This window comes from Metarhizium album, assembly GCF_000804445.1.
Source record: "Metarhizium album ARSEF 1941 chromosome Unknown scaffold_7, whole genome shotgun sequence".
NCBI classification, from domain to species: Eukaryota; Fungi; Ascomycota; class Sordariomycetes; order Hypocreales; family Clavicipitaceae; genus Metarhizium; species Metarhizium album.
In genome coordinates this window covers 368,008-393,655 of record NW_024467581.1, presented here as the reverse complement: position 1 = coordinate 393,655, position 25,648 = coordinate 368,008, and the positions used below count along the sequence as shown (strand labels likewise).

Here is a 25,648-nt window from a genome sequence, read left to right as displayed (position 1 = left end):
TATTCGAAGATATGGGCTTGGATGATATTTCTCTCATGGATCTGCGCGACTTAGATCCTCCGGCTGCCCTTGGACCGAATCTCATCATGCTCTTTGCGACAGCCCGGAGCGAGCGGCATTTGCACATTTCATCCGGTCGCTTCGTGCGATGGCTCCGACGGAATTGCAAAGTGGATGCACGAGCTGACGGGCTCATCGGGCCTGGGGAATTGAAGACCAAATTGCGACGGCTGCGAAAGAAAGCCAAGTTGATGGGCACCAATACGATGATTCCTCCAGGTGGCGACAATGGCATATCCACGGGATGGGTGTGTGTTAACTTTTCTACAAGTGACAGCGTGCCCGACGAAACCGCCAGCTTTGACGCCAGCGGGCGGTTCTCCGGTTTTGGCGCTGCTCGAACTGGAACCACCGTTGTAGTTCAGTGCATGACCGAGCCCAGGCGAAACGAGCTAAATTTGGAAACTCTATGGCAAGGCGTGCTGAAGCGGAACTTGGAGCAAACATTGAAGATTAAAGGGCAGACCGTTCAGGACCAAACCGAATTAGAGGCATTGGTATCGTCCAAGATTCAGCTTCCCAACAACCCGTCCGCTGTACAGTGGCAATACTTGCAGCAGGCTTCACAGCAGCAGAGATTCTTTTCCACGAGCGCCAGAAGGCTCGAGTCTCAAGATTACGAAGCTGCCACATCTGAGAAGAAGCCATCAGAGAGTTGCAACCTGTCAAAAACGCCTGCAGACTCCGAGCTCAAGACCCTTCAGCGACTGGTCACGGACCTTCACATTTCAGGGACGTCTCTAGGTCAGAAAGTTGTTGAGCGCTTGATATCAGCAGTGTTTCAAGTAACTCACTCAGAGGACGACGCCCGCACACGCCTGGAGCTTGTTGATCAACTACTACAGGCGGCCGAGGAGCAAGGCATCTCTGTCCGATCCAAGGAAATGCTGGTCATGTTGATCGAATGCATAGCCACGTCAGCTGCGTACGGGCCAGAATTGGAACGTGCGCAACGCAACCTGGAGTTCTTACTGCTCAATCTCCAAGCACCACTAGAGCACAGCCAAACACTTAGGCTCATGAGAGCCTACGCCGAGCGGCAAGCCTGGGATCGGTTTTGGGACGCTTTCCGCGCGCCTGCCAGATTTCGAATCGCGCGACCCCCAGAACTCTATGAGCTGGCTTACCGCGTCATGGCCTCTACACAAGACACCAAGATGTGTATCGATGCATTGCGGTGGGTGTACCCGGAGATGCTGAAAGAGGAACCGCCCGTTTATCCCGCTGGCAGCGTCTATCATGCGCTCAAGGCCTGCATCCTAGTCGCCGATCCCGCGGCAGAGGAGATGCTTCATAACCCACCATCGCTGGACTCGCTGGACCTCATTGGTCAACGACGCCTTCAGCATCGTGAGTTTGTGCGGGTCCTGAGAGAAGTCGAACAGGCTCATCGCCATCTGCTCGGTAGCCAGGCCCGAGAGGAGCGGGCACAGGCCGTGCAACGATTCACGAATAGCACGCCCTAAGCTGAACCAAGCCTTCACCGGTGCTTTTGCTCCTCTAAACGAATGGGAGTCGTTTTTTTTTTACCCCTGTACCATGGCAGTATGTACCACATAGGATGACTGATATGTATATAAATTTCTGTAAGGCTGGCTGGGTCCCATGTAAAAGATAAAAATAATACCTCATATCAAGTTCTAGAGCAGGATGCCAGTTAGCCCAGTCCTGTATGGTTTTCTGGCATCCCCATCAGTGGCGCCAAGGCTGTGGCGTTTTCCTGCCGTTCTTTGGAAACATTCAAACCCCTTAACCACCCTCTTTCACACCGTCCACAGCTGCACAATGTCGTCGTCGCTACTTTTTCTCTCTCAGGGCCTCCCTCAACAGCGGCGCGACCTGCTTCCTGCTCGCCGCCAGGTTGGCCTGTCTCCACGCGAACCTCGTATTGCCCCCATCACCATCGTCACCGTCCAGGGCCCCGTCCTCCCACTGCTCCAGTCCCAGGGGCCGACCGACGTCTCCGAACCTCCCAATTGCCGCCTTGCCCCTGTCCGTCAGGCCCCAAACCAGGAGCTGCCTGTGGAAATTGCCGCCCGGGTGCGAAGTGGTCATGACGGCAGCAACATCCAGCTTGCGCTCGTCGGCCCAGGCAGCAAGCTCCGCCAGGAAGACGTGCTTTGTCCCCGCCTTCTCAAGCAGGTACTCGAAGCCCTGGACGACGCAGCTGATGCCGAGGGACAGGCCGGCCTCGTCCCACTGCTTGAAGTCCTTGCGGAAGATGTCGCGGAGCGAGAGGCCGGAAACGTCCTCCTTGACGGCGCTGATTAGCTCGTAGTACCGCGTGGTGCTGAAGCCCGGCTCGCGGATCTGGGCCTCGAGGAAGCGCACCGCCTGCGGGTCCTTGGGGCGCACCTTGGCCTCGGCCGTGAGGTTGACGGTGTCGAGGAGGATGGGCGCCAGCGCCAGCTTGACGAGCCGGTCCTGCTCGCCGGGGGGCAGCAGGTCGGCGGCGGCTGCTCCCCGCGCCGGTGCCGCCTCGAGGTCCTGGGCCTGGAGGAGCTGCGTCCACGCGGGCCTGCACTCGTCCACGACGAGGCTCATGCAGCTGCCGCAGGGCTCGATGACGCGCGGCTCGATGCCCGCCGGGAGCGCGCCCTCGTCGACGTGGTGGTCCACACAGCCGACGACCTGGTCTCGGAAGCGCTTCAGCGGGCCCGTGAGGCAGTTGTGGTCGACGAGGAGCCAGCGCGTGTCCTCGGGCTGGAGGGGGTCGGGGAGTTCGGAGAGGGTGACGAGGTCGCGGGCCGCCAGGCCGGCGTGTTGCAGCACGGCGGCCATTTCTGGGCGCAGGCCGAGATCTGCTCGCGGGAGGTTGGAGAGCGGGATGTGCAGCGCATGGTGGCCCGTGTGGCTGCGGATGTAGGCGTACACGATGGCGCAACAGAGCGAGTCGAGGTCTGGGGCATGTCTCAGCGAGGCACTGGGACTGGGGTGATGGAGGCAGGGCAAGGCACCCGAGTGACGAGCTGTTTACCTGCGGACTCGTTGCCGACGACAAAGGTCAGCGGTTTGGGGCGCTGGGCCGGCGGTGCTCTGAGGGCGTTGCGGGCGGTTGCCAGAAATGCCTGGAGTGTTGGTCTAGACATGGCGGGTTGTGCTCACGCTGGCCGGCCTTTATCTGCGGTGCATCGGACGAGGCATGGAGGATGGCGGTGGTGGTGGTGGTGGTGTTGGTGGTGGTGGTGGTGCATTTTGGGCGAGGCTGCGATGCGATACCCACCCATTCATTGAATTTTGCACGTGGGCGCCGCACGGAAGTCCCAATGTTGACAAAGCGCCGAGCTGAACCCAGCCGCGTCTTCCCTGCGTTGGTTGAGATGCGTCTTGATGGAAACCACGGAGGGTTGGTGGGTTGGCTTTGGGGAGAAGGGGGAGCGAATAAATCAATGAATAAAACGAGCCTCGGAGTCTCTGCCGTACAGTTCGACGCCGCGCCAAGGACCAATCGCGGCTTTGCAAGGAGAGACATGCTCTCGGTACGTCAATTGCTCGGGGCGCTCACTTTTTTTTGCTCGGGGCGCTCAATACCCCACCACGCCCTGTTTTTGGTCTAGCGGCCCCGCTGCCATGCGCCACGGTACATTCTTCGTACAAATGTATGGCAGCAAAATGCCCTCAATTAATCGAAAAGGTGCTTGTGTAATTTATACGAATTTCTCAATAGCGCCGCTCTAAATCGCTTAAAAACGCGATTTCTAGTGTTTTCGCTCAATGTGTTCACAATCGGGCCGGATTTTCTAGTTGTTCCGGCCGCTCAATTACCCATCCCGTGTTGTGAGGGCCTTCGTTAGGCATCGTGATGTTGTTGAAGGAAAAAGCTGCTGCCTGTTGAAAAATTCGTAGGGCTGCAGCATTATTTAGACGATTTTGGAGTTGAGTAAAGCTGCCATACCTTTGTACTAAGAATGTACTGTGGCGCATGGCAATGGGGCTTGCCGCATAAAACATGGGTCTGAGTGGGGTATTGAGCGCCCCGAACAAGAAAGTGAGCGCCCTGAGCAATTGACCTCGGTACGGGCGGCGTTGCTCCGTATTGGGACCCGGCGGTAGCCGAGCCCTCGATATTTTGCGCCGCAGCCGCAGCTGGACACGGAAATGTACTGCGCAAGTACTGGCGCAACCTGATATCAACAGCACCGCCTCTTAATTGGCGATGCCAGGCACCCATCTTGGCAACCTGGCCGCACGCCGAGTGGAGTCGCCCGTTTCAACTTCGTCCGCCTGCGCCCGCGGCATCGGGCCGGCGGCGCATCGCCAGAATCCACGTTCCCATTTCCCATTTTCCCACGCATCGACAACAAAAACCCCCTCCCTTCGCGCTCTCTCCCCGCCGACTCGCTCGCCTCGCCCGTCCGCCTCTCCTCGCCGTCTCCCTCGCGCCGCCAGAAAATGAGTCCCCCGTCCGTCCTCCGCCTGGCCATCCTCGAGTGCGACACGCCGCAGCCCCAGACGCGCTCCCAGTTCGGCGGCTACGCGGGCGTCTTCACGGCCCTCCTCTCGAGCGCAGCCAGGACGCTCGACCCGCCGCAGGACCTGTCCAGCCTGCTCACCATCTCCGCCCACGACGTCGTCAACGACCTGCACTCCTACCCGGCCCTCGACGACGTCGACGCCCTCCTGCTCACCGGCTCGCGCCACACCGCCTTCGACAACGACCCGTGGATCCTGAAACTCGTCGACTTCACCAAAAGGGCCCTCGAGACGGCCCGCATCCGCGTCGTCGGCGCATGCTTCGGCCACCAAATCATCGGCCGCGCAGTCGGCGCCGGCGTCGGCAAGAGCGAGAAAGGCTGGGAGGTGGCCGTCACGGACGTCGACCTGACGAGCAAGGGCAAGGAGATATTCGGTCTCGACACCCTGGTAAACGCGACCCCAAGAAAGCACGCACGCGACAGGAAGAAGAAGAATGCCCGCAAAACCCCGCTGACTCCCCGATAGCGCATCCACCAAATGCACCGCGACGTTGTGCAAGACTTGCCCCCCGACGCCATCCCCCTCGGCGGCAACGCCTTCTGCCCCGTCCAGGGAATGTACCTCCCGGGCAGGTACCTCACCGTCCAGGGCCACCCCGAGTTCACGAACGAAATCATCTCCGAGATTCTGTTTAACCGGCACACAGTGGGCATCTTCACCGACGAGGTATACGACGATGCCATGGAGAGGGCGCCCCTGCCGCACGACGGCGTTGCCATTGGGAGAGCTTTTTTGAAGTTTATACGCGAGGGCTGATGCGCGGCCACGATAACTTGAGACGCTAGACAAATGGCAAGGAAAAGAAAAGGAACAGGAACAGGAACAGGAACAACAAGGAACAACATGGGAGGGCCTGCGCAAGGAGTTGAAGGGAATCTGGGTTGCACTGGAATCGCAAAGGAAAATCGGAGCCGAGGCATAATGAATGGGTACAGCAACGATTTGACGCTGGCCGCAGTTTCGTTGGAATGGACACTGCCAAGGATCCTGGCTAATCGCTCGGGCACGTATGCGGTCGAGAATATGTTGCATGTCGGGCGGTAACAACCATCGGCAAATACATACACAAAACAAATGACAGTCTAGTGCCACTGGCCTGGCGTCAACTACAGTGACTCCATGTATTTAACGCTTGAAAATAAACGCCACCGCCGTCAAGCACCTGCAATGTCGCCTCAAAACACCCCTTCTAAATCTTCGTCTCTCGACTCGTCTATTCCCGCAAGTTTCACGTCCCACCACCCACGCTTGCTGTTCTCTAACTCTCGTGGTTGACGCCGCCGATCTTCCGCTTCCCGGTCCCTCCTTGCTCTTGCCAGTCTGCCCTCAACGAGCATCTCTTCTCTGGTACGGCCGACTCTCGCCGAGCTTCTCTTCACCCTCGAAAGCCTGCGCAGCGGCACAAAACAGACGGGCCGCTTGCGGTGACGCCACGGCTTTTCCAGCATCAAAAAGACCACCGAGTCAGCCAGGCCTTGCATGCAAATGCTGACAAGCCCAGCCAGGACCAGCGGGAACGGCTGGTTGGTCCGGTCGGCCTTGGTCACATGCGCGGCAAACGGAATAATCCATCCCAGGATATATATCACAGGATAGATCAATTTTCTTCTCAACTGGCGACGGATCTTGTGCCTTGTCTCGGGCATGCCAGTTTCGTTCAGCGTAGTGGGTGATAGAACCAAGTTGGGCAGCGACTCCGTCTCAGGAGTACTGTTCTGCAGCCGTAATTCCATCTTCAACCGAGGCGGGACGTGAGGCGTGTCAGCCCCGTCGCGATCCATGCATAAACAGCTGATTCTGTGCCGCTCTGGGGCAGGGCGGCTCGTTGGCGACAGCCTGGGGTCTCTGTCTTTCGAGTCATTCATATAGTGGGCACCTTGGGGATAGTCCTTGAAGGAGTCTTTGGTTAACACGAGGCTCCTCTCCTCACAGTCAGTTTGTGGCGTCGCCGACACAATCCGGTTCGGACTTGATCGCCGATCCCGACTTCCAACAGCAGAGCCTTCTCTCGATCCTTGGTTCTGTCCGTGTATTGCTTTTTTGTTCCAGCCATAGTCCACTAGCATATTGTCGCACGGCGGCGTTGGAGGGATGAGTCCGTGGTACGCTATTGGGGGAGTAGGTGGTACCGAGCCTCGCCGTGGTAGTTGCTGTAGTCGACTAGGAAGCAGTTCGTCCGTTTTCCTCTGTTTGTTTGGTTTGTCGACTTTGATCATGATCCACCTCACATAAACATAGATACAGGTGTATGTAAGCGCTATGGCCAGACAAACCGCGTATCGTGGTGTCCAACTCAGGAACCTAAGTGCCCAAGTTGGACTCGCGGGCAAATAGCAATAAGAACCAGAATTGACGAACCCTGCATTGTTGACGAATGCTAGACATGTGAGCACCAAAGACCCTGTTGCAACTAGGGCATATGCTGGAAAGCGGTACGGATACAGCCCACTCCGCCCTCTGAAGATGTATAGGCCGGTATGGATGGCGACAAGAAGGACGGTCAGGTCGCATGCTTCAATTCCCACGGATAGAAAGAATCCGCTGATTTGACAAATGGTCGAGTTGGACGGTATCGGACCACGCGCCAGCTCGATAGCAGGGAGAAGTACAAGCCACAGCGTTGCCAGCATGTCGCTCAGGATTAACAAAAGAATTAGGCTGCGGCTATGCATCAGTTTCGAAATAACCCCGGAGATGTTTTGTATCGGTATTCAGCTTCACTCACTCGTGACGAAAACTGCGGCGCATCCGTATGAAGAATGCCACCGCAACAAGTGTCGCCAAGAAACTCAGAGACCCTACCACCACAGCAGCTACGTGAAGTTCGATTAGGTGTTCCGATGTCAAATCAACAGCAGAAGTGTCCCTCAGACTGAAAGTGATGAGGCCAACGTTGACAGCTATACCTTCGTGGCGCGCTGCAAGTTTGACATCTCGCCTTGGCACCATGGCGGCAGACACAGCTCATGCCTAGCTTTTAAGGTGCTTTCCAGATGGCTTTTTTTGCACATCCAAGATGTCCCTGGATCATGGCAACGCGAGACGTGTGGTTTGTGGGTTCCAACCGGCGATATGGGCTGAGGAACACATACGGAACGGTCGATGTGTCATTCCTTCCTTCTTGCCCCCATGGCTTGACTCTACTTTTTCGCCCAAGAAGGCAACCTCCTTCGGGATGGTTTGAAATTGTTTATATTTCAGGAGGATGACGACAAGACCTAGCACGAGCATGAGCACAAGCCACAAGTCGAAACGAGGATCGCAGCTAACAGAGCGGAGTGCAGAAATCACAATACTGGAGAAGGGAGTACGTGAAGCTGAGTACGTACATCAACGGCTGCTGGTCAAGGCGTTTAGGCTTCAGGCCCAGAGCAAGCGGTCAGATCTCATATTGGCCTGCTCTGTGATGGTCTTCCGCTAATGCCGGCTTTTTTTGATCAAAATCAGTTGGGCAACTCCGCGCCAAGTGATGATGGGGCCTGGCAGATACCATGGCGTTTCTTCTTATTTTTCCTCTTCTTGACAACGGCCTCCATCCCATCTGCAATGTCGGGCAAGACTACCGACTGGACGCCGGAAAGGGAGCTAGATGCACGATGATGCGTAACGCCGATGTGCGCATGAAAGCGCCAAATCTGGACATGATTGGGCAGTTGGCTGTGGCTTGGAACCAAGGGACGTCGGAATGTCGCACCTGATGGATCAGATCAGTCCCTGTCTTGTCATTGTCGAGGCATTACCGCGGATGGGCGTGCTGCCTCGTTGAGAAGAAGGTGGTGATGGTAGCATACCTACCTACCGAGTACCAAGGGAGGTAATCTGGCTAGGCAAGTATCGTGTTTCATGTCTCTCCCATGACGAACCTACTCATCTGTCAAGTAATTCAGTCATCCACTGGGTCATTCATGCAGCCTTGCTGCATCAGTCCAAAACCACGCGTCAAAATCTGTCACCAACCGAGAAATGACAGCTCCCTGACATTGTAGGTATGGCGTGGCCAAGTGGCTGGCCGGGAATTTCACCGCCACCCAAAGACAAAGCATGGCCAGGAATATTGCCCTCTGGCCAGAGGGGTGACTTTGCTCATATTGTAGTCTCCGCATGCCGCAGATCTTGTGTGCCGTAGTGCCGTCGCGAAACAAGCCATGTCGAGCTCCGTGCTTTTCTTTCGGCCGACGGCACCGCAGATATTGGGGGATCCCTTGGGGAGCAGTGTGCTACCTTGCGGGCTGACTTGGGTCCCTAGGCGATACTTTGTGATGGCGGCTATTTCGCCATGGGTGCAATTATCTCAGCAGAGACTGTCTGTCTCGTATCTATGCGTGTATGGTCGATAGATGGACCGAGTCCGACGGACAGTTTGGCGCTCGGGGGCCGAGGCAAGATGCCTACCCTACAGATATGTTCTTCCCATTAGAATGTCAATCATGTCGACCTGGTAGACTCAACTGTTGCTACGCGCATATCTACCCAAGTAGGTATACTGGACGGGGGACCAGAGATCACGAATCTCACGTACGATTGGGCTTGTTTCCAACTTTGAAATATGCTTGAGCAGCAAGAGGCAGCTGTATTTTTTTCGTGGCTTTGGCGCAAAATATTAATGTCGTCAAAACCCAGAGACCAGTTCGCGTCAACTAGGTAGTTGCTATTTAGATTCTGAATAATATCTTTTCGCAGACTTTTCAGATGCTTCCTTGGCACTCAGGCACTCGGGCAAACAAAGTTGACAGGAGTTGCCAGGTGTTGCCAGGAGTTGCCAGGTGTTCCAACTTCTGACATCTGGCATGACCACTTCTATTTAATGAAGAAGTTCAACGCAGCCTTCCACAACTCAAACATGCTACCTCGTGGCCTCGATCAGAGCTCGCCATCTTGACTGGCCTCAGGATACACTGGGTGACGTGTTTTGGAAACGGTGTTATAGTTGATACCCCGTATGAGGCCGGGCTTTTTCTGCTTTTTCTAGCATCTTTACTGAATTGGGGTTTCTCTCGGGATTCTTGGGCTGATCACGATGGCGGAGGACGGTAAGAGAGTAAAAGTAGAAGCCGACGCTGTGGCGGCCGCGGTACTTGTGGTAAGTTTTCATCTACTCAGAGATCTGAATCGTTTTGCGGTTATGCTCATTTCTATGAAAAGGAATTCGCTCTTCAACCATCCGGTTCGAAAATCGACTTCAACGATGCTCAAATGGACAGCGAAGTTACAACATGCTTGGAGAACAACCCCCAAAACACAAAGGAAGAACAAGGTATGGATCGGGTACAGGTAAAGAAAGAACCAGACATAGCGAGAGAGTCAAACGGAGGAAACATAGTTCAGGAACTATTCGCAGAGGATTCTCAATACAGCAGTGGCCTAGGCCAGCCCCCGAGACACGCACTTACTGCACATGTACGACCCCAGAGCGCGGAAAATGACGACGACAGCCAAGAGTCTAGCGACACTGAGAAGGAAGACGAAGACGACAGTGATTTCGAATGTCCAGAAGATGAGGATAAGGATACAAAGAAAAGTACCAAGGCTGCAACCGAGAAACCCTCTCAAGGGCGACCCCCGCCGGCAAAAAACGCTCGTGAGTTCATTGCTAGGCTTCACAAGAAACAAGATGGGGCGGCTCAACAGAAGCAAAAGAGCGGACACAAACAAGGCAAACGAAAGGGGGGGACTGCCAGTGGAAATCCATTCAAACGACCGAAAACTACAAATGTTAGCTCCGAGTCGGATCTATTTGTCCATCTCCCACAAGGCATAGCGGGTGGATTTGTTGATGCTGAGCCGCTCGCCCCGGCAATGCCCGATATTGATGCCAGTACGCACCGAAAGCAGTTTGCGAAACTAAGAGACATGATTCCAAAAGATGCAGACACGCGTCGAACTCGGACGCAGAGACGGGATCTAAAGGAAGCAGCGAGGTTGTTTGGGTACAAGAAAGTGAAGGCAATTGACGGGAAGTGGTTGCTGAAGGGGATGGAAACCGCGCTCCACGGGCATCAAATAACCGCGGCAGCTTGGATGGTGAAAAGAGAATGCGCAAGAGCCGGCCCTTTTGGAGGGCTGATTGCCGATGAAATGGGCATGGGTAAAACCATAACGAGCCTGGCTTGCGTCGTAGGGAACCCCCCAGAAGCTGAGGATTTGACGACTTATATCTCGGGTACATTGGTCATTGTCCCGAGCAAAATCATTGCAGACCAGTGGATGAAAGAGGTCAAGAAGCATTGCAGTGACAGCGTCAGAGGTCTTGTCTCGTTTTATTACTTCAAAGCCAGCTCACTGTCAGCCGCAATATGCGGTAGCCTAAAGATGGTGTAAGTCATCCATCGGGGCGAGACAAGAACTATACTCTAGCTTTACTGTACCTATGCTAACTGGCATCAAGGATTACGACAACGAAGGAAGTCAAAGACTATTTCCAAAGGCATAAGAAAGACAAGCTGGATCAAGAAGAAATACTTGGTTTGAATTGGTACAGAATTATATTAGACGAGGCGCACAGCATCAAGAACTTGAAGAGTCTCAGTAAGGCTTCGTTTTCATGTATACGCACGCGCGAATGTTAACACCCGCACAGCCAAGCAATCTATGTGTACTTTACGTGCGAAACACCGCTGGGCCCTGACTGGAACACCACTCTCGAACGCTGCCGATGGTAAGGCAAATCCAGTCTGCTCTGTCGGAGAGTTCGAATCACTAAGTATGTCATCAGAAATGATACCGTATCTGCAGTTCATCGGACTCAAAATAGAAGAAGCCGGCAAGAAGGCTTTTCGCAGGGAGTACATGGACCAGGTGAAGAGAAGCGCTCACCCAGCCCTTCCGGGAATACTAACATGGTGTACCTTTAGAATAAGGCAAATGCAAAACTTGAGGCACTCATTTCTACTTTTATGTACCGAAGGTGAGAGACTTGATTGTTTGTGCGTGCGATATACACTAACAAATTGTCAGAACTAAACGTGACACGTTCCTCAGTCACCAAATCCTCCCTATTCCCGGCTGCGAGACACACAATATCTGGGTTCCACTGGCAGATGAAGAGCAAGCCATCTATATGTATGGTTCAATTCTGTCTCAGTTTCGTTGAGAAGTTAACCGACTAATCTACTAGATTTGTGAGAGAGTTGTGCTCAAGCTTCCCCGAGGGACAAGGCGAGACCGAAATGCCCCCATCGGCAGGTAGTAGCAAGACTGAACAGGAAGAAGAGAAGCGAAAAAGAAAGAGTGTGGACATGAGACGTCTGATTTCACATCCATACAACATTGAGAGACTGTTACACCAGCTGGAGGAGGAATGCCAAATCCAGGACCTTCGCAGCAGGATACAAGCCGTTGGGGGCCGCCAAACAATTCTTCAACAGATTCTCTCTGAAAGTGACGCAAAGTTAAGTCTTATGCGCTATCAATCGGGGCTTGACCAGATGGGAAAATTCAACAAGGCCACGTTCGGAGGTCTCTTTGAGTTCGACGAACACCTTGCAGCCATTCAGACAGAACTGCGCATCAGGGACAGTTGGTGCATCAAGTGCCTGGCATCCAACCCGACAATGCCAAGGAGAATACCGGAGGTACAGTGAGCCTTGGAACTAGTCGAGTCGCCCAAAAAGCATGTGCTAACGATTCAGTGCAACCACATCTACTGTGGCTCTTGTTTCATGGAAGTGATGCAATCCGAAATTCCCCTCGGGACAGACGCCGCAAGTTCCTACGTAAGTCAAGCATGTCAGAAAAAGCTGTGGATTGCATCTTATTTTGAAACAGAGGTGTGTTGCTAGCAAATGTACTGCATCGGTACATCGTGCTCGAAATGAACGTACGATGTCGTCCATCGTAATTTCGGCACTAGCAATTAAGGATTATCGTCCCCCGGATACCGATGACAACGGGGTCACTCTATTCCGAGAAAGGGACCAAATTGGCTTCTTCATCTTTAGCTCCGTCCTGCAAGATTCTTCAATGGTGCCAAGCTCTCGATTGACGACTGCAATGACTGTATTACTGAGCTGGCAATCCGACTTCCCCGAGGACAAGATCATCGGTAACACGGTCCCCGAGCATGCATCACAAGACGAAACATGGCACTGATACCCTCGAAAATAGTGTTTATCGAAAACGTCATTACGGCCAAAGTGCTCGGGAGTATGCTCAAGCATGCCCAGATCGGGTTCGTGTACTATTTCGGACACATGAATTGCAAGAACAAGACCAGAGCTATTCAGGCCTTCAACAATTCTGCAAGCACAAAGGTTTTTGTAGGTCACAACTCTTGCCGATTCGGACTGCTTCTCCTGATGCTAACACCCAGCAACGTAGCTCGCGGGCATCAAGTCCGGCGGACAATCACTCAATCTTACCTGCGCCAATCGAATCATCATCGTCGACCCCTGGTGGAACACAACGACTGAGCTTCAGGCGGCAGGTCGCACCAGCCGCATCGGACAGACGAAGAAATGCTACGTCGTCCGCATTTTCACATCAGCAGCGACGGATGCCCGGGTTTCCGCGCTCCAGAAGGTGAAGAGCGAGGAGGTAGACCATGCCCTGCAGGACGATGGCCACACGCCAAAGTTGCTAAACTACAAGGATAGCATGGAGCTCTTCGAAAAGACTCGAGGGGATACGGAGTAGAAGATCTGATTGTGGTCGCGGCATGGTCAAAGTGTCGCATAGGATATAAGGAGCGTGGCGTGACACAAACCAAGGTCGCACGAAACGTATACTCAGGACTAGCTAGGAGGTGACTACAAGTCGAACCAACTGGGAGAACATGGCTCACAAGTTCGTAGCGATCACTGGCTCAATAAAATTTCACTCTAGACCGTCGAGAATCCCCATCAATCTGAGCAATGTCACGGTTAAAAACACCATCGTTGACCATACTTTGACAAGGTGCTGATGGCGTCGCCCTATTGATCCAGATACAACACCGAGCGAAACGTGTTGCCTACACATGACGGAGGCGTATTGCCTACACATGAAGGAGGCGTATTGCCTACACATGACGGAGGCGTATGGACTCAAGATGGGGTATTTCAAGGGTGTTGTTGCCCGACGCTCATGTTGGTATTCAAGTCATTCGTCATGTATCGTCATGTCAACCCTCCCAAATCCTAAACTCCACATGCGCAACAAACTCCACATGCCCAACTTCTATACAATCAATTCAACTCCGTCACATAACCAATTTGTCTCCTCGGATCGTTGATACTGCCACCTGGTCCATCAGCCAATCTCTTGGCCAACTTCTCCTGGCTCTCCACCAGCTTCTTCTGCGCCTCCAAACGTCCCTTTATCCTCACATCGGCACTCTTATCAATCTTTTCAACCTCTTGCCTCTCACTGATTCTAATCGAACTCTGTGCCCGCGCATTATTTACTCTCTCCGTGTTCAGCCTCGTCTCCCACTCTAGCGCCTTCCTCTGCCTTGCCTCTTCGGCCTCCAGCTCTGAAGCAGCAAGCGCCCTACTATGTGAGATGGATGATTCCGCAAGTGAATGATGCTCTTGCAGTCTGCGTGTATGGGCAGCACTGGCTAGTGATTCTTCTAGTTGGGCTCTCGATCGTACCGCCGCTACATCTTCGTTGTGTAGCTTGCGACGGCGCAGGTCCTCCATTTCCGCCTTTTGGGCGAGGATTTGCTGCTCAACAGAGGCGATTTCCCGCTTCCGAGCCATAGATGCGGAAAAGTCTTCTGTTTCTTCTGCGAGACGTTCGAGACGGGCTTTGCGGGCGCGTTCCTGGACAGCCATGTCTTCAGGGAGTCCAACCGCGTCAGGTGGCTGTGCTCCAGAAATGGCGTAGTAGACATCGTTGGCGCGGTTGGCCTTGAGGATCTTGAGAAGGGTATCGGATAAGTCCGTTTGTGGGAGAAATTTCTTGATATACATGGTGGGGGAGTATGTGTATCCTTCGCGGGTGTAAAAGTTGAAGGGCTTGTTGATGAGCTTCCACATGCCTGATTTGAGGAAACATCGTGTCGTGACAACGGGGTCAGACGCTTCAAAACACAACTGCAAGAGAGTCATGTCGTTCGCTTTTATCGATAGATCCGATTTATTGTCGATAAGGAATGTCATGACTTTTTGCATGGTGCGTTCGTGATCGGCGCTCATTTCACCTTTATCTGACCCATGCAGACATAGTTCCGCGAGAGCACTGCGTCCCTCGTGCAAAGGGCTGGGGAAATCAGGATCATGGCCAGACTGGACGAGGATCTTGACAGCAGGCAAGTTGAGGTCACGAGCGGCGTTGTGAAGGGAGCCATCGTCCCTAGCTGGGTCAGCGGCGAGGAGGAGTGGCAGGATCTGTGCCGATATATGGCCTCCCATGTCGGTGGCCATGGATAACGGGGTTCTTCCCAAGTAGTCTAGGCTGTCGACTTCTGCACCTTGAAGGAGAAGGATCTTGGCGAGGTCAGGTCGTCGGGTCTGAATTGCAAGCATGAGCGGTGTGGTACGAGATAGGCTTGTCTCCGCATTTACTTTGGCTACATATGCTCATTGTCAGTCACAAGGGTGTCGTTGTTTGCTGTGTAGGGTCCTCCTTACCGCCACGAGCAAGCAACAGCTCGATCACAGAGGTGCTGACTCGCTTCTAGGGTTGTGAAATAGCCCATGTCAGAAGTGTCATGACCTCTTCCTCTTCGATATCAGAATGAATCTTGTACGTAGTAGCTTGATCATAGTAGAGACCTGCATCGAGCAAAGTTTCGAGAATAATAGTTGACCTCGGATATTGCGAAATAGCTCGTACAAGAACGGGCTCCGACCCGTGCTGCCAGCCCGAAACATCAATTCTGACATCCTCGTCACTGTACTCCGCAAACATTTTAAATAATTCAAGCACGTGATCTTGTGATAATGCCGTATCAAAGATGCACTGAAACGCCAGTGACAATGTCGCAATAGTTGGTCGACATTCTAGAAGCTGCTTTGTCCATGAAACGTTTGCTTTTGAGGCCGCTTGTTGAAGTGGCTCGCCGTCGTGGTAATTCACGTCTGCCCCGTGCTTGATCAGCAACGTCACAAAATGGTTCGCTAATATCTCAGTATCAACTGAAGAGTTCTTCATTACAAGAACTAATGCAACGCTCAGGGATTCGCCGTGGGCCCCCTTGTCCAGCAGGATTTTGGCCGTCTCGTACCCACGGTCGGTGAACCACTTGGCAAAGGTCTCACTAGTGAATGCGTGATTGAAAGCACGGCCTATATCTTCTTGTGGCAGGTTCTTTTCTAGGAGCAGTGCCAGGGACGATGAAGCCGAGTTTTTCGCTGCATCCACAAAGGTTTTGTAACCATTGGCCGCTGGTGATGCGCCGTGATTGAGCAAGAGTCTGACAAGCCGGTCCTCGGGATCATCTTCATTAATTGCTTCATTCAGTGCGATGTGCATGTCGTCTGTGGGCTGCAAGCCTGCGTTCACGAGATTATTAACAACTTTGAATCGGCTGTCACGACCTAGGTTCCAGCACGCTTTGAGCGATCTTGATAGTGTGGCCTGAGAAGCCTTTTTCTGTGACACGGTTAGCAAAGGCAGCGTCATGATCAGAAACATGCCTACATGCCTGGTTGCTCCCTTCTTCCAAAAGACCTAGAAGCAATTCTAGACTGCCAATGAAGGCGCTTCTGGTGGCCGCAACAACACACTCACCATTATCAAAGTTCGGGTCCGCGCCAGCAATGAGCAGCACTCGCAATAGCGCTTGCCCGTCCTCGCCATATCGAGCCGCAGGCTGGAGTTGAGCATCCACCAAGTCGCCCGACAAATCCTTCTTTAGCAACTGTTCAAGGACGACAGCGCGCTTGCCTAGATCCCCAAGCTCTGTGGCAGCCTGAAAAGCAGCATCTAGCGTACTCTTTTCCACGGGCCCATCTTGTTTCAAGAGCACACTTAAAACGTCGGCCGAACCTCCACGACAGGCCTCCACAATAGCTTGACCGTTGTTCGTTGCGATGCTCGCGCCGTGAGACATGAGCAAGTCTCCGAGTTTAACATCCCCGTCCCTGGCTGCTACCAATAGAGCACTTGATGCTGTGGCGGTTGACACCCCAAGTGTCAACAGACCCTTACACATGTCATGTCTTGCTGTTTGGTTTTTAGCCTTCATGGCCTTGGCAAGCATGATACTTCGGGTTTCCAGAGAAGACTGTGACTTTGACAGCAGCAGATCCATAGTCTCCGGTAGTTCCTTTGAGATTGATAGTGACAGCGCCTCACCGTTTGACGTATCGGCAGCGGCCACCAAAGTGTTCTGCAGCGATGCATCCTTGGGATAAATCGTGATGGCATGAATCAAAGCTCTGTTGACCTCGAGAGGATGGGCACCAGCGTTCACAAGTTGTTTAGTGAGCGTCAATCTCTTCATAGGGTCAGTGATTCGAAGTGCATGTGGAAGCGCTGCACCCAATGCAGCAGCAGAAGGGGGTGTTTTGGATTCCAATACCATGTCGGAAATTTTGACGTTTGCACCAGCGATGGCATGGCAAAGGGCTGCAGCTTCGCAGGCATTGGGATCTGCTCCACTGTCTAGCAGAATCTTCAATGTCGACAATGACGCCTTGTCATTGTTCATCTGCAGTAATAAATGGACTTCGTGTACTAACGCCCGGCTCAAGTCTTCCTTCTGCTTTGACTTGGACAGAATGGCACGCAGCTTCCAAGCCTTGGTGTCCGTAGGTGGAAGCGGAGCTAATTCATTGAATGCACAGGTCACCGTTGCTGCGGATGGTCTGCTGTATGCAAAGACCATATCCAGGACCTTCGGATCTGGATTCGAAACAGCCGTTTTGGCTATTGCACCTTCGAGCAGATTAACGTCAGCGCCTCCTTTTTGCAGTAACAATCGTAACAGGGACATGTCGACAGGCTTCTCGCAAAGGGTTTGCAACAGTGCGGTGGCAATTTGCTGAGTCCCGATTGCAGCACCCGCGTCAATCAGCATTGACGTCATCTCAAAACGCTCCCTGTGGTCTGACACTTCCGTGACATCCATAACACGAGAAGCGGCGGTTTGCGGCGATGCTTTCTGCAAAAGTGACCCCAAAAGACTGATATCCTTTTGTTTAATAAGAGCCGCGAGTCCTGAGCCGTGACCAAAGTTGATGTCGGCATTGTGCTCCAACAGCAGCTTGATAAAGGAGTTGTCTCGTTGTGAAGCATCTTCACTAATTGCATCATGCAAAGCTGCGTGGAGAAAAGGGCCGGGTAATGGTCTCTTCAAAAATAATTGAGCGATTCGATAGCGGTCTTTAGGCGACAACTTCTTCGTCATGGGGAAGACAATCGACAAGGTTTCAGCTGTAGGCTGGACTGAAAGAATCTTATCCGTCATAGGCGCGTCGGCACGTAACACTGCGGTTCGCAAGGCTTGGCCAGATTGATGGTCCACGGAGGCTGCTGAATGGTGTGGTCTCCCGTTTGAGAGTCGGGTATAATCCGAATCGTCCGGGGTGACGGGAGCGGTCTCTGGATCAACTGGGTTTAGCAACAAGCCAGCGGATTTTAGGTCGCCCGCTTCAGCCGCGTCGATGAGCATGTCGTCTAATGCGGTTCCGTTTGCGCCTTTCCGCAAGAGCAGACCAAGCACCGTGGCTCGAGTTTCAAACGGCGCATGCTTCGCAATCAGCGGCACACAACTGGAGGCCAAAGCAGGGCTTAACTTGGCCGAATCGGTCAGCAGAGAGGTCACCAGGTCCAGTTCACCACGAGCAATCGCCGTCTTAAGCACGATAGCATCTTTGTATTCTATCGATGCTCCGTACCTGGACAATAGATTTGCCATGTCGTAGAACTGTGTTTCGCATGCGCTCTCCAGTGCCTGTGACAACACGTCGCCCTGCGCGCCTGCGCAAAGAAGCAACTCCGCCATGGCAAGTTTCGTCGCTGGGATGATGGATGGATGCTGGTAAAGCATCTGGAACGCTTCATCTAGCCCAGGACCATACGGTGGGATATTGCCCATGATTATCGCTAGAGCGATATCTTGTCGTCCTAGGGCTATAGCCGACTTCAAGGCTTGGGCCTCGTTGTGGTTGCCGTCCGCTGTCGACCTGCTAAGATGCAGCACAGTTCCCAGACAAGCTGATCGTGCTGCATCACACATACAGGCTGATATCCACGCCGTGTTCGGTCGGCTTTCCGAACGCAATAATAACCCGATCATGTGCGCCTGGCTCTGGACGGCACAAGCTTGACGAAAAGCGTCCTGGCCCTCAGGGGTCTGTGAAGCGCGGGCTCCATATTTTAATAGCAACTCAGCAATTCGTATGTTTCCAGATCGAATAGCCGGAGCAAGCGCCTGGTCGATAGAGAATCCGTCAGCGTGGGGGAGTAAGACCTGCAACATGTCATACTGATTGCCTTCGACAGCAAGCTTTAAGAATTTCGAGCGATTAACAAAGGTATCGACGCTTTTTTTCCGGTTCAGGATACTGCTTTTTTGCTTTGTTTGATTTCCACTCAACACGACGCCTGCCGCAGATAGCTTCGATATCAGCGCCTCTGCGACGCCGGGTGACCCCGAGTTGGCTATCCACACCGAGAGCACCTCAAGCACCTCGTGGGGATCCCAGGTTTTGCCTTTCTTCAAATTGTTGGAGGAAAATGCCTTGCTCAAAGTGCTTTGGCGCCGAAGCTGCGAGAGCTCAGACGCTCGTCGTTGCATGAGGCCCTCGGCTATTTCGTCATCTTTTGGTGTCCAAAAGGAGGGCGAGTTCTGTGGTCTCGCGAGAGGTGCCGTGGCCGGCGGCAGGTCAACTGCCCATTCTTGCGAGAGCTGGATAATGCGCCGCTGACAATCGTTTGGCGTTGGAAATGGCATTGCGCGCGTGAGGACTGCATTGGATGTAGCTTCAAATGTGCCGAGTCGACCATGAAAAGCTGGGAGATGTCGGATTCAAAAAGGGAAGGAGAAAGGGCTTGGCATATCTTCCTAGGTACCTACTACGGTACTTAGGTATTACCACCTTGGCAGTTGGGCCGGTAATCGTGAGAGACAATGCGAGTCTACGGAGTAATCTTGATAGGTACCAGGCGATGAAGAGCCTTTTGACAGCAGCTGGCTTAAGTACCTAGTACCTATCGCACAGCTGTATCCCACGACCGAGGCTAGATGCATAAGATGACGCCCACTTGTGCCGTTATGAATTTGTGCTGCAGCCACCCTGCAAAGTGGGCACCCTCCCTGCCACAATTCCGCCTCGCGCTCGCTTTCGGTTTCACCTTCGCGTGTCGTCCACAACGAGTCAAGGACCTTCAGACATCATATAACTACTCCGTATTATACCAAGAAACGCACGAGGACTGCTAATTTTGGACATGCCTCGCCGAGTCGCGCCACATCGAGTCGATCTGGACTACCTTGGTATTTTGCTGCGGACATTCAGCCAGAAACTTCATCAGACAACAACTGCCGCGACGACGCCAACTCTTTCCAGCTCCACACCATCCCGAGCTACACACTTCTTATCCTTGTCTTTGCGCATTGAATCATCCAAAGACCAGTATTCTCTTGCGCCAAAGCACCGAGAGCTGATGGCAAGATCGTTCATTGGTGGTTTTAGTGAGGTGCTGTCGCGGCCTCCATGCACAGCCTCCAAAACCCGCCCCATCGGCGCCCTCCAGCAAACCTCTCGCCATTGCTTCGCAAATTCTGTTTTTAATAGAACATGGCGCAGACTCATCCAGCGAATCCGAGTTATTGCCGAGTGCCGATCTTCGCTCGGCATAGGAGTGAGAAACCCAACCTAGTACATGTATCGCCTAACTTTGTTACCCGTTTGAAATGCAAATCGCTACCAGGTTTGACGTGCCATGTCTTACATCGATAAAGGCCTGCAAAAGAGAAAGGTACAAAGAAACTCCGGTCGCTGGTGCTACGATGCTGTGGCTTGTGCTCCATGGAGGTGGAAACCATGGCGTCAACGCAACGGGATTGCGAGCCAAACAGCCTACTCGTCTTTCTAGCTCCGCCTCAGATGCTCACCTTCGCCGAGACAAGTGCTCCTTTCCAGTGCCTGTTTCATGTCTCATAGAGCTATGAAAATTGACCCGCACACCGGACTCCCAACTTCCTTGGTCATCAGTGATGGATGACATCAACAGCAACGCCGCCACCAACTCGGAAGCTCACTTCCCCAGCTTCATCAAAAAGGTCTACCAGCTCTGAACTACCTCACCATGTTCGACGGGCTCATCACCTTCTCCATCAGTACTTCAGCCGATCCCCCCGTCACCCTCAAAGGTCTTCAAACGTCGCCGGAATCAGCCCTTCCCCCACTCCTCCTCCTCCATGGTTTCCCGCAAACCCGTCACATATGGCACCGCATCGCCCCTCAGCTCACCACCACATACAACCTCATCATCCCTGACCTTCGCGGCTATGGCGAATCGTCCAAACCGTCCTCCATAGCGGCCTACGCCAAGTCCGCCATGGCAAAGGACATGATAGCCCTCATGAACCAACTCAACCACCAGACATTCTTCGTGTGCGCACACGATCGCGGCGCCAGGGTCGCCCACAAGCTACTCGTCGATTATCCTAGCCACGTACGCAGAGCTATCCTCCTCGACATTTGCCCCACGCTCTCCATGTACGAAGCCACCACTCAATATTTCGCGACTGCGTATTTCCACTGGTTCTTCTTGATCCAGCCCGCGCCGCTACCGGAGGCGCTGATATCCGCTACACCGCGCAGGTTTGCAGAGCTGTACATGGGTGGTAGGAATGGGAGCCGACCGGACATCTTTGACGAGGCGTGCTATGAGGAGTACGTGAAGCTGTTCGAGGATGAGGACACGGTGCATGCCATGTGCAATGACTATAGGGCTGCTGCGACATTGGACTTGGATGAGCAGAAGGCGGATTTAAAAGAGGGAAGGTTGATCAAGTCTCCCGTGAGGATAATTTGGGCGAAAAGGGGCATTGTAGGGAAATGCTTTGATGCGACGGCGGAGTGGCGCAAGGTTGCGGATGAGGGAGTCGTGGTGGAGGGCTATGGTGTCGATAGCGGGCACTACATCCCAGAGGAGGCGCCTTACGAAGTGGCCAAGGCGATCCGGGAGTTTTTCGTCTAGGTGACTGTGAGAAACCACAGCGTCTTCAAAGGTTCTGCCAGGCGATATGTTGGTCTTGCAACCTCGGATCTGGTGAGTGTGCAGAGTGTGCAGAGTCCAGACATACAAGAGCAACGAACGGAGGCGCATCGAGCAGCAAACTGATTTGACTACACGCCACCGCTGCTGACTCCCAGGCCGAATCGCCAGCAAAAAGAAAAAGCGCTGCCAATCAAGGCGTTAACTATCCATCGCCAGTATCATGAGCTGCATTGTCCTTCCAAGCAGTACCTAGGTAAGTACCAAGTAGTAGCCTCCAGGTCCCGAGTATTTGCCCACCTGGCTACCGTCGGAAATCGAGCTTGGCTTACCAATGTCCACGGCTCGGCGAAACTAACTTGGGTTTCCTCGAGGTCCCCTCATGCAAAGCATCTGGACGTGCAGGGTATATAATCGACACCCACCGCCAATCCGCGAACGAATTAACTTTCATGCCGCTTCACACCCTGAATAGACCCCGCCTCGTCCATTGCTTCTCCCATCATCATAGCAATTAGCCGGGCCTCGGATCCGCAGCGGGCCGTCAAACCCCCGCCATCATCACGTCAACCCAGGCGTCGACTCATACCCACCATCACCATCGCCGGCGACTATCATCCTTCCTGCCTCACCCATCCGCGCCGAAAACCTGCCCATACTCCCAAGCCCAGCGTGCTCCGGAACCGCCCACCATGGCTCCCATCCCAACCACCATGAAGGCCGTGGAAATCTCCAAAACCGGCGGCATCGACGTCCTCGACTACAAGGACGTGCCGGTGCCCACCCCCAAAGAGGGCCAGGTCCTCGTCAGGAACGAATTCGCAGGCGTAAACTTCATCGACACCTACTTCCGCAGCGGCCTCTACAAGCTCAGCCTGCCCGCCGTCCTCGGCAACGAGGCCGCCGGCGAGGTCGTCTCCCACCACAAGGACGTGACGGGCTTCCCGCCCGGCACCAAAGTCGTCTACATGGGCTCCCAGGCCTACGCGCAGTACACAGCCGTCCCGGCATCCAGCGTCATCGCCCTCCCGGCCGGTCTGACGACGGAGCAAGCCGCCGCCGTGTTCCTGCAAGGCCTCACGGCGTGGACCTTCATCCGGGAAGCCGCCGACGTGCAGCCCGGCCAGTGGACGCTGGTGCACGCCGCCGCCGGCGGTGTCGGCCAGCTGCTCGTCCAGATGCTCAAGAGCGTCGGCGCAAAGGTCATTGCCGCCGCGAGCACGCAGGAGAAGCTGGACCTGGCCCGGACGCTCGGCGCCCAGTGGACAGTCAACTCCAACGACGACGTGGCCGCCAGGGTGGAGCAGATCACGGGCGGGCACGGCGTGGACGCCATCTTTGACGGCGTCGGCGCCGCCACGTTTGACGCCGACTTGCGCATGATCGCCTTGAAGGGGAACCTCGTGTCCTTTGGCAACGCGGTAAGTGGGAGCCTTCCCGCAGGCCCGCGGGCTGGGACTCTCTCGCTCGGCCTTTGCTTGATGGGAATGGCTAACGTGTGCATGTATGTGTGTGACTTGGGTAGTCGGGCCCGGTTCCCGATTTCAGCATCCTTCGACTCGCGGACAAAAATGTCAGGCTGGTGCGGCCAAAGGTCTACGGCTACGTCTCCGAGAGAAAGGACTTGGAGAAGTATTCCGCCGAGCTGTTGGACATGGTGGCCTCCGGCCAGGTCAAGATTGCCATTCATGACGTTTACCCCTTGAAGGAAGCGGGGCGTGCTCACTCTGATCTTGTGAGTCGAAAGACCAAGGGCAAGCTTCTCCTAAGTGTCGAGTGAGAGAACTGGGTGCCAAGGTAAGAGGGAAAACGACACAAAAATCACGAGGAGCCGTGTATCAACCGAATTGGAACTTTTACTTCAATTTTACACATCATGTCCAGCTTACATGCGGTCTCAAACTGGGGTCATCTATCGTGAGGATATCCGTCTTGTAATCCCATCCATTTCCTCATTTTATCCAAAAGACGCTTCAAGAAGGACAAGATGTCTTGATGGCAGCCAGCAGCTCGGCCGGGGGCTGCTGACGATACCCCTCAGGGTTGTTCTTGACCCACCTCCATAGATCCTCGCATGCCTTCTCCATACCAAGCTCCGTTTTCCAGTTGAGCTCCTTGTTGGCGAGGGTTGGGTTGGCCGTGAGATCGAGGACATCGCCCTGTCGGCGGGCGACAATCTCGTGCTCTAGCTGTTTGCCGCTGTCTGGCCCAAATACCACGGCGCTGAATGCCTTGATCATTTCGAAGACAGTACTGCCTCTGCCAGAGCCCAGGTTCCACTCTTTGACACCGGGCTTGTTTTCGCGGAGGTACTTGAGGGCAGCAAGATGGCCGCGGGCGAGGTCGATGACGTGGATGTAGTCGCGGATGGCGGTGCCGTCACGGGACGGATAGTCTAGATATTATCAGTGGGAGAGTTTGCGGTGCGGCTTTGCAGTGCATGCTTCACAACGTACCATCGCCAAAGACGAGAAGCTTCTCGCGTTTGCCTGTGGCGACCTGGCCCAGAAGCGGCAGCAGGTTGTACGGAACACCCTGGGGATCCTCGCCCATGATACCGCTGGGGTGGGCGCCGCAAGGGTTAAAGTATCGCAGCAAGGCGCCGTTCCACTGCTCAAAAGGCTTTCCGGCCTTCTTTAGGTTGCTCCTCTGCGCATTGACGCAGTCCTTGACGACATCCTCGATCATAGACTTGGTGCGGCCATAGGTGTTGGTAGGGCCGATCGGGCAGTGCTCGGGAATGGGAATCATGTTGGGGAATCGGGTAGCGTCGCCGTAGACGGTAGCCGACGAAGAAAAGACAATGTTGGTGACGTTGTTCCGCTCCATGGAGCGGAGAAGGGCAATGCTGCCGCCGACATTGACACGGTAGTACTCGAGTGGGATCTCGCCAGACTCGCCGACAGCCTGGAGTTGGTCAGTTGTTTGCCCCGAGAACGCAAAGCGGCTGGGTGCCATTTGGCGCCGGAAGTAGCGTTTACCTTGAGAGCAGCAAAGTGAATGACGCTGTCAATGGAAGGGTGCTTGGCGAAGACGTCGTCGAGGGCCTTTTCATTGGTGATGTCAACCTTGTAGAGCTCGGGGCGGCGGCCGCAGAGCTTTTCGATGCGGTCAATGACGACCTCGGAGGAGTTGTACAGGTTGTCGACGATGACGACATCATAGCCGTTCTCGAGCAAGGTCAAGGTGGTGAAGGAGCCAATGTAGCCGGTGCCACTGCAGGGTGCGAAAAAACAGTATCAAGTTAGCTGACCGGTCTTGAATCGAGGCGGATGCCGTGGGCATCCTAGGTCAAGGGCGGCCCTGGTGGTCGTGACTTGACGACGGTTCCCCTGGGCGGGCTCGGGCAGCCAAAATGTTGGCGATTTCGGGCTGACGTGGCTTACCCGGTGACGAGGACAGTTCCGACAGGCATCGTGACAGATTTGACGGCTGGGAGAACGGTTGAACGGAGAGAGCTCTGTCGACCCTCGACAAAAGTCGGGAGCGGCTCTGCGGGTGCGGATATCTGACGAGAAAGTCCAGTGAGGGGCAGCACCGGGGAATTGATGCGGGTGCGGCACAGGTGGAGTGAAGAGGGAGACGACAAGAGTGGGGATTCAGAAGGCCAAAGCAAGTGCTCGGGGAGTGCACCTTGGATGAAAGCGTCGAAGAACGACGGGATGAAAAGATGTGGTGCAAAATGAAGCTGATCTTCTGGTTACTTATAAAGGAGACGGGGAGACGGGAGACGGGAGACGGGAGGCTGCAGTGTCTATCAAACAAACCCATGGCACCTCGCAAAACCAAAACGGTCATTTGTTGAGGTGACAAGCAAATGGCGAGCGCCACACGTGGGCGGACGGTGGGCCCACCGCTACCCTTGCGGCAAAGAGCAGGACAACCATTGAATAAAAACGACAACGGTGCCTGGGAGTGCGGAGAGCTGCTGCAAGCCTTCCAAGCGATTCCCAGGCCTCCTTGTGTGATAGCGCCGTCTCGCCCTGGCCTGGCCCCTGAGTAACATCGCGGTTCGTGT

The 25,648-nt window shown here is 54.2% G+C and overlaps 9 protein-coding genes across 9 annotated transcripts; 6 read left to right on the top strand and 3 right to left on the bottom strand.

Moving 5' to 3' along the window:
- Positions 1 to 11: 11 nt before the first annotated feature.
- Positions 12 to 1,526, top strand: MAM_03586 (uncharacterized protein; the record flags this gene model as incomplete). The annotated part of the gene is made up of 1 exon (XM_040822385.1): positions 12 to 1,526. One exon carries the CDS (start codon positions 12 to 14, stop codon positions 1,524 to 1,526), a length of 1,515 nt encoding a protein of 504 aa, XP_040679528.1.
- A 331-nt stretch (positions 1,527 to 1,857) lies between these two features.
- On the bottom strand, positions 1,858 to 3,149 carry MAM_03585 (exopolyphosphatase; the record flags this gene model as incomplete). Its single annotated transcript, XM_040822384.1, has 2 exons — positions 1,858 to 2,960; positions 3,038 to 3,149. The coding sequence occupies 2 exons, from the start codon at positions 3,147 to 3,149 to the stop codon at positions 1,858 to 1,860; spliced, it is 1,215 nt and encodes a 404-aa protein (XP_040679527.1).
- Positions 3,150 to 4,452: 1,303 nt separating this feature from the next.
- On the top strand, positions 4,453 to 5,292 carry MAM_03584 (Glutamine amidotransferase type 1; the record flags this gene model as incomplete). Its single annotated transcript, XM_040822383.1, has 2 exons — positions 4,453 to 4,923; positions 5,002 to 5,292. 2 exons carry the CDS (start codon positions 4,453 to 4,455, stop codon positions 5,290 to 5,292), a joined length of 762 nt encoding a protein of 253 aa, XP_040679526.1.
- A 4,261-nt stretch (positions 5,293 to 9,553) lies between these two features.
- On the top strand, positions 9,554 to 12,116 carry MAM_03583 (SNF2-related protein; the record flags this gene model as incomplete). Its single annotated transcript, XM_040822382.1, has 7 exons — positions 9,554 to 9,616; positions 9,679 to 10,850; positions 10,922 to 11,061; positions 11,114 to 11,331; positions 11,388 to 11,440; positions 11,491 to 11,595; positions 11,651 to 12,116. The coding sequence occupies 7 exons, from the start codon at positions 9,554 to 9,556 to the stop codon at positions 12,114 to 12,116; spliced, it is 2,217 nt and encodes a 738-aa protein (XP_040679525.1).
- Positions 12,117 to 12,357: 241 nt separating this feature from the next.
- MAM_03582 (Helicase) lies at positions 12,358 to 13,167 on the top strand (the record flags this gene model as incomplete). The annotated part of the gene is made up of 3 exons (XM_040822381.1): positions 12,358 to 12,577; positions 12,640 to 12,791; positions 12,853 to 13,167. 3 exons carry the CDS (start codon positions 12,358 to 12,360, stop codon positions 13,165 to 13,167), a joined length of 687 nt encoding a protein of 228 aa, XP_040679524.1.
- A 530-nt stretch (positions 13,168 to 13,697) lies between these two features.
- MAM_03581 (ankyrin repeat containing protein) lies at positions 13,698 to 19,357 on the bottom strand (the record flags this gene model as incomplete). Its single annotated transcript, XM_040822380.1, has 4 exons — positions 13,698 to 15,025; positions 15,087 to 15,132; positions 15,292 to 16,094; positions 16,189 to 19,357. 4 exons carry the CDS (start codon positions 19,355 to 19,357, stop codon positions 13,698 to 13,700), a joined length of 5,346 nt encoding a protein of 1,781 aa, XP_040679523.1.
- Positions 19,358 to 20,715: 1,358 nt separating this feature from the next.
- MAM_03580 (Epoxide hydrolase-like protein) lies at positions 20,716 to 21,612 on the top strand (the record flags this gene model as incomplete). The annotated part of the gene is made up of 1 exon (XM_040822379.1): positions 20,716 to 21,612. The coding sequence occupies one exon, from the start codon at positions 20,716 to 20,718 to the stop codon at positions 21,610 to 21,612; it is 897 nt and encodes a 298-aa protein (XP_040679522.1).
- Positions 21,613 to 22,322: 710 nt separating this feature from the next.
- Positions 22,323 to 23,410, top strand: MAM_03579 (quinone oxidoreductase; the record flags this gene model as incomplete). The annotated part of the gene is made up of 2 exons (XM_040822378.1): positions 22,323 to 23,051; positions 23,156 to 23,410. The coding sequence occupies 2 exons, from the start codon at positions 22,323 to 22,325 to the stop codon at positions 23,408 to 23,410; spliced, it is 984 nt and encodes a 327-aa protein (XP_040679521.1).
- Positions 23,411 to 23,603: 193 nt separating this feature from the next.
- Positions 23,604 to 25,045, bottom strand: MAM_03578 (UDP-glucose 4-epimerase Gal10; the record flags this gene model as incomplete). The annotated part of the gene is made up of 4 exons (XM_040822377.1): positions 23,604 to 24,025; positions 24,087 to 24,537; positions 24,612 to 24,846; positions 25,017 to 25,045. The coding sequence occupies 4 exons, from the start codon at positions 25,043 to 25,045 to the stop codon at positions 23,604 to 23,606; spliced, it is 1,137 nt and encodes a 378-aa protein (XP_040679520.1).
- Positions 25,046 to 25,648: the final 603 nt, after the last annotated feature.